Source organism: Fopius arisanus, unplaced genomic scaffold (genome assembly GCF_000806365.1).
Source record: "Fopius arisanus strain USDA-PBARC FA_bdor unplaced genomic scaffold, ASM80636v1 scaffold00030, whole genome shotgun sequence".
Taxonomy (NCBI): Eukaryota; Metazoa; Arthropoda; class Insecta; order Hymenoptera; family Braconidae; genus Fopius; species Fopius arisanus.
Window position 1 is genome coordinate 831844 of NW_011887769.1, and position 6387 is coordinate 838230.

At 40.1% G+C, this 6387-nt stretch overlaps 2 protein-coding genes across 2 annotated transcripts in view; both read right to left on the reverse strand.

Annotated features, from left to right (window-relative positions):
- The window catches only part of LOC105265561 (lymphocyte-specific helicase-like), a 7534-nt gene extending 5727 nt beyond the window's left edge, over positions 1 to 1807 (reverse strand). Inside the window, exons 1-2 of the mRNA XM_011303110.1 lie at positions 1687 to 1807; positions 9 to 546 (exon numbers count right to left, since the gene is read on the reverse strand). Coding sequence (XP_011301412.1) covers positions 9 to 546; positions 1687 to 1807 — 659 coding nt within the window. The remainder of the gene's footprint in view (positions 1 to 8; positions 547 to 1686) is intronic.
- A 516-nt stretch (positions 1808 to 2323) lies between these two features.
- LOC105265497 (lymphocyte-specific helicase-like) lies at positions 2324 to 5824 on the reverse strand. Its single transcript, XM_011303006.1, has 2 exons — positions 5571 to 5824; positions 2324 to 4989 (listed from the first exon to the last, which is right to left on the reverse strand). Exons 1-2 carry the CDS (start codon positions 5707 to 5709, stop codon positions 2630 to 2632), a joined length of 2499 nt encoding a protein of 832 aa, XP_011301308.1. The 5' UTR covers positions 5710 to 5824; the 3' UTR covers positions 2324 to 2629.
- Positions 5825 to 6387: the final 563 nt, after the last annotated feature.

The following is a 6387-nucleotide window of genomic DNA, read 5'->3' on the forward strand; positions in this document are numbered from 1 at the left end:
GAAAGGGCCCAGCCTGGCGCTTCTCCAGGAGATGAGCTATCATCGCAATCACCTGAATGGTTTTACCAAGACCCATCTCGTCAGCTAGGATTCCATTCATTCCGTTTTCGTAGAGGGCTTTCAGCCATTGGAGACCCTCTTTCTGGTAGTCTCGTAAATCTCCATTGAAATACTTCAGGGGGGCGAAGGTTTTCTTCTCCTTATTCTCATCTAGCTTATCCTCTATCCCTGCCTCAGGCTTTTTAACATCAACGTCAGGGCTGAGTTTTGCCTTCTTTGCACTGGGCTCCTCCGTGTCATCTGCGTGCTCCTTCGAACTGCCTTCATTCTTCGACTCCTCTAGCTCGTTCTGTTGTGCGGCAAACTTCTTGGCAAATAACGCAGAGTACACTTGGCTCTTTGACACCAAGCGCAACAAGCGTTTGTAAGTATCCTGACGCTTTTTCTCGTTTTGCTGCTCCCGCTGGGCTCGTACAGCTGCTGCACGATCTTCGAAACTCCTCTGTGCCTCAATAAGAGCACCTTCTTCATGATCTGCAGCTTTGTCTGAATGAAATATCGAGAGGATGATTCAGTAGTGAAGTGGTGGACTAGGGTAAATATATTTTTTTCGAGACCAGTTTATTGCGAATATCTGGGATTGACGGAGAATGACTAATTTTTTGCATAAACATTTTTTATCGAAAAAGATGAGAGCTACAATATCTTTATATTTTTTGAATTTCGAGAAATCCGAATGAAACTGACCTCGAGAGAAACAGACTTGTTCTAGTTTACCATTTCCCAATGGAATTGAAGGTAAGGATTGTTTCCTAAGGCAGTTAGAAAGTCTCGAGGAGTTATTGCTGATATCTTCTCATTTTTCATGTTTTTTTTTGTCAATTTCTGAAACCCTTGGATCATTTAGACGTGGAAAAATATACGGTTTCTCCGTTTTATTATTATCCAACAATTCACAAACTTTCAGCTGAGGGTCTAGGTATTTTTCTAAATTTTTGGTAAAGTTCAGTGAATTTTTGCAATAGTTTACTGAAAAAGTACGAAATTTCTTACGCGATTAGAAAACTAGATATTGAATGATAATGAAACTTGAAAAGATATATTTTTTCACGTCAACTTTATCGACCGTTTCTGAGGAATTCGTTAAGATGAGAAGATATGGGCAATTATTACGGTAATGGTGATTGATCTTGAATATGAAAAAAAAAAATGAAAAACTGAAAAATTAAGTATTTGGGACGCAAAAGCGTATTTTCAGAAAATATGATATATTTGTTTATTAAATAATTTAACTTCATGATTAAATAGGTTTTTCATGGACGTTTGTAATTATTATTGAAATAATCCATAGACAATCGAGTCCTAACGTATACGTATATTTATTCAGGGTCATGAGGTTCCACGGGGAATTCTATATGAAAAGGTTTATATTCTCTCATGGGAGAAATTATTGAGGGAAATTCGATATGATCATGTAAATATAAGGTCTCTACTTGCTACGGTTTGCTGTCCTTGAATTGATTTGTTTTTCGGTTGGTTTACTAAACTAGAAGTCAAGAATCACCGGATTGACAGAGGAAATCAGTGAAATTTTAACTTCTAATGGTCAGAAAAATTGTCAAAATGTATCGTATGTACTCCATCTCTGAAATATCTTAATGTATAATGGAAAAAAATATACCTCACCATTTTGCAAATTTTCTGAACCGGCGATGCTCGCAAATCCTGAGTCCTCGGACTCCACTCCCTCCGGAAGATGTTTTACTTCCAAAGACGGCTGGTGTCCCTCTCCAGTGAGAAACTCCATTGTTCTCAAATGTCAATTTATTTAAGATTAAGATTTATTAAAATTTCTAAAACGTAGTAAATGAAAAATGTCAACGCAATTTAAAATGGATTAAAAGTATACACTTGGGCATTATGTTTACAGCTTGACGGTAATCCACCAAATGTTTGGAAATGAAGGAAATCGGAGTAAAACCAATATTGGGAAAAGTATCAGCAGAAGGGAGAGAGCTATAAACACGAATAGCAAATAGAAAACCACAATTAATTCAAATTCCATGACGATTCAACGTCTGTGGAATGATTTGAAAACTGTTGACAGAAGAAAGAACAGCCAATGATAAATCAGAAACACTTGGACATTCCTGCCAGAATGCAATATAGTAAAAATAGAAGAAAATTAATTATCTTCCTTTCAAATGAAAAACGCAACCAATCAAGATAAATTTGTCTTTTATTAATTACTCTCACATTTAAACAACTACACATATACGGTACTTCGAAAGTTTCTCTTTTGTACAAACACTGAACCATAAAATAAATGTAACAAAAATTTATTAATTATAAGGTGTTTTTTATGAAAAAGTATCTATTATAATGTCTCTTTGACATTACTTTTAATACAAGAAACTCTTGACTTTCTTATCCTCCTTATTCGACTGGTATTTCTAACTCAAGAAAATACCATCGAACCTGTACATCCTCTAGCTACTCACGTTTAAAACGTAAAATTCTCAATAGACCACTCTCAGAACTTAAAAATTTTATCTAAAATGAAATCAAAATGAAATGAATATCCTAGAGATAAGTTTTAAATCGCAATAAATTCTCTAGTGTTCTACAGTTAGACCTTCACTTCAAGATCGCTCCTATCAAGAAGTTTTTCCAGCTCCTCCTCAGAGAGGAACTCCTTCCCAGAGTTTGCCACTTGCTGTTCACTCGAATCCAACAATATCTTGAGCTTTATAAGCCCTTCTCTATTAAACAACTTCATCTCCTCAATCTCTTTCGAAATTACGAGTTTTTCAAGTTTCCTCTTGGCCTCAGCACGACTGATGATAGCTTCATCGAAAGTCCCTTTGGTGCAGAGTCTGTACACGACGACAGGTCTGTTCTGGCCAATTCTATGGCACCTGGCCATCGCCTGAACGTCGACTTGAGGGTTCCAATCGCTGTCAAAGATGATTACAGTGTCAGCAGATGCCAGATTCAGGCCAACGCCCCCTGCTCTCGTAGTGATGATAAATAGAAAGTATTGAGGATCATTGTTAAATAGACTGATGGAGTGTTTTCTCGTCTCGATGTCGACTTCTCCATCGAGTCTCAGGTATTTCCACGGTCTCATACTCAAATAATCCTCGACGACATCCAGAATCATCTTCATGGTGGAGAAGAGAAGGACCTTGTGGCCTGCCTCATTGAGTTTCTTCAGCATTCTGTCCAACACGACGAACTTCCCAGAAGCCGTGATCAGCTCTTCATCAACCTTGGGTAACCCAGCGTCATTCAGGGGCAGATGAATCAAATAGGGATGATTAATAATCTTTCGATACATAACCTGACGACTTCCAAAGGACAATCTAAACAGATAATAGCAGTTATCCTCAGTCACGTCTACATGTTCTGTCCAGTTCTCCATCGCCTTCTCCACAATAGCGGTTTTCGGAGGTGCAACCTCGTTTTGCGTCACTCCATGCCCTGAATCAAACTTTGAAGGATCTTGGCTCTGAAAATAAGCTTCTAACGATGAAGACGAGTAATCTGGATCAGGCGTCGGTGAACGACTATCGTCGTCCGAAGACGTACCGGTTCTGTAACGGTTCTCCAACGACCTAGACCCCGGGTATCTGATCTTGATAGTACATCTCCTTTTGGGTCTGTTTCCAAACTCGTCGTCTACAATAAGAGGCTCAGGCTTCGTCTTGTACATAGCGTAGATATCTCGATTGAGATACGCTGTGTATAGCTGTTTCTGAAGTGCTGACATAGGGGCATAAACCATCACCTCTTTCTTCCCCGGAATGTCCAGGCAAACATCTGACTTCAATCGCCTCAGCATAAAGGGCTTGAGAATCTCTCGAAGTGACTGCAGGACCTTTCTCTCCTCCTCCTGCTGAATAATTCTGTTGGTGCCTTCTTCGTGCTGGAAATCCTTCACATCGAACCATGACTCGAACACAGCGAGGTCACTGAATATCTGGGGCATGAGAAAGTGCAAAAGGGACCAAAGCTCCTTGAGATTATTCTGAAGAGGTGTCCCCGTGAGGAGAAGACGGTTCGATGACTCACAGGTTTTCAACGCCTGCAACAGCTGACACTCTGCATTCTTGATGCGTTGAGCTTCGTCCATAATTATGTACCTCCACTTGAGCCCTCTGATCGCTTTCCTATCCCTGATGATAATCTCATACGTCGTAAGGACCACTGGGAGTGTCCTGAAGCCATCGACTGACGCTGTTTTTTTGATTGTGCGAGCTTGCTGGACTCTCTCCTGTGAAGTTCCATACAGGAGCACCACTGGAATCTTCGGGGCGAACCTCTCGAACTCCATCAGCCAATTGGGGATGGTCGATAGAGGCGCTATGATCAGAAAGGGCCCAGCCTGGCGCTTCTCCAGGAGATGAGCTATCATCGCAATCACCTGAATGGTTTTACCAAGACCCATCTCGTCAGCTAGGATTCCACTCATTCCATTTTCGTAGAGGGCCTTCAGCCACTGCAGTCCCTCCTGTTGGTAATCTCGCAGTTCACCTGTGAAGTATTTTGGATGGGTAATCACGTCCTGTGGAGGCTCGTCATCATCAATTACTGCCAGTTCTGCTTGAATCTCCTTGTCGCTCAATTTCATTCCATGTCGAGTTATTCGATTCTGAAGACGAAGGGGAAGAGACACTTTGAGATCGTCTTCAGGAGTCGGGTAACGTCTTTTGGAGCGTTTTGCTGCAGGCAAGGGAATGTCAGCGTCTGACAACTTGCGTTTAGAGGACTTTGGGGGCTTGGGGGCGCTCAGCTTCTTCAGGAGGAAGTCCGAGTAGAACTTGGACTGTTTCAGAAGGTGCATCAGTCGTTTGTACGCCTGCTCCCGTTTCTCTTTTTCGTATTGCAGATCTGCTTCGCGTTTTGCCGCCAGATTTTCCTGGTGCTGACGTTCACGGTCCGCTCGAGTCTGGACGACTGGAGCCTCTGCCAGTTTAGATTGCTCGTCTGGAATAAAAAAGGTTAAACGTGAAGTGACTGAGTGACATACAACATATTTTATATTTTAGTTGGTTATTGAATTATCTCGAAAACTAGGCGGTGGAAATTTCCAGCAAAAAATTTCTTCTGATACTTTTTCCTAAGATCAGTAGTTTTTGGAATAAACCGATGACTAAAATAACTGAAATTCAAATAAAATTGAATTTTCACTTTTATTAATTATCCCTTTATTTCGGAAACTATTCACATAAAGAAAAAGCTGCAAAAAATTCTTTTGCAGCTGAGGGAACTCGACATAAAACATCTATTTTGATAATTTCTCTCTAACTAATGATTTCTGGGACAAATCAACATTTAACAAAACTGAATATCAACTCAAATAATCGAGTATTTCATCATGTCAATACTTTTTTTGTCCAGCCCCAGAACTGTTGCCATGGACATGAGCAATTTAACAGCTTCAGTGATCGATGCAATCATATTCCTGCGAATTACTTGACGATTTTCTACAATTCACTGAGAATTTTTTCCCGGAATGTCATTGCCTTGTTTTACTCTTTTGTTTCACGAATTATAAAATCACTCACCATTTTCAGGGATGAAACCAGCAATGCTAGCAAATCCTGAGTCCTCGCACTGTCCAATTCCCTCAGGAGAACTAGATTTACAATAATTTTTGTCAATTTCCTCGGTGGAAGAGGCAATTCCGTTGAATTCTCCCTCCATTTCGGAAAATTCAGCTTCTTTCGGTAGAATTTGATGGATCGAGATGAATTTGAGTTGATTTGACTGTCAGGCACCGACTTGCTTCCACTGATTCTCAAAGACAAATGAATACCGTGCGGAAGAGAGAAATCCGCTCAAAGAACAAAACCGTTGGGCTTTTCGCGCCCAATTCCCAAATGCTTTGTTCCCTCCCCCTCTGTATTTTCACCGTTATCCCACACATATTTAGCATTGATGTAAACATCCGCTGTGATTGGTTGAGGGAGAAGAGGTTTTAAAACAGCGTCTCGATCTAGATGTTTTCTCAAGGTTTAAAAAACACCAGGATAGGCATGATAACTTACCGACTGACTTGCCCATATATATTGAGGCCCCCAACGTGATGGGACCGTAGTCTTCTCCAAAACGAAAAGAATATATATGTATTGAAAAGTTATAACTTCCGTGGGAATGAAGACACGACGATAAATTAAAGAACATTTCAAAACTGTAATTCTAAGCTCCAAAAGATTAGCATTTGTATTATTTAATCGAATGAATGGACGGCTTAGAGAACCGAAAGTATCAGACAGAGACAACGAATTTTTAAAATAAAAAGATTCTTCTAAAAAGGTTCTGCAGTGAAACAGTATTTTTCAACGAAAATAAATGTCTGTCAGGAAGAGAGCAATAAATATT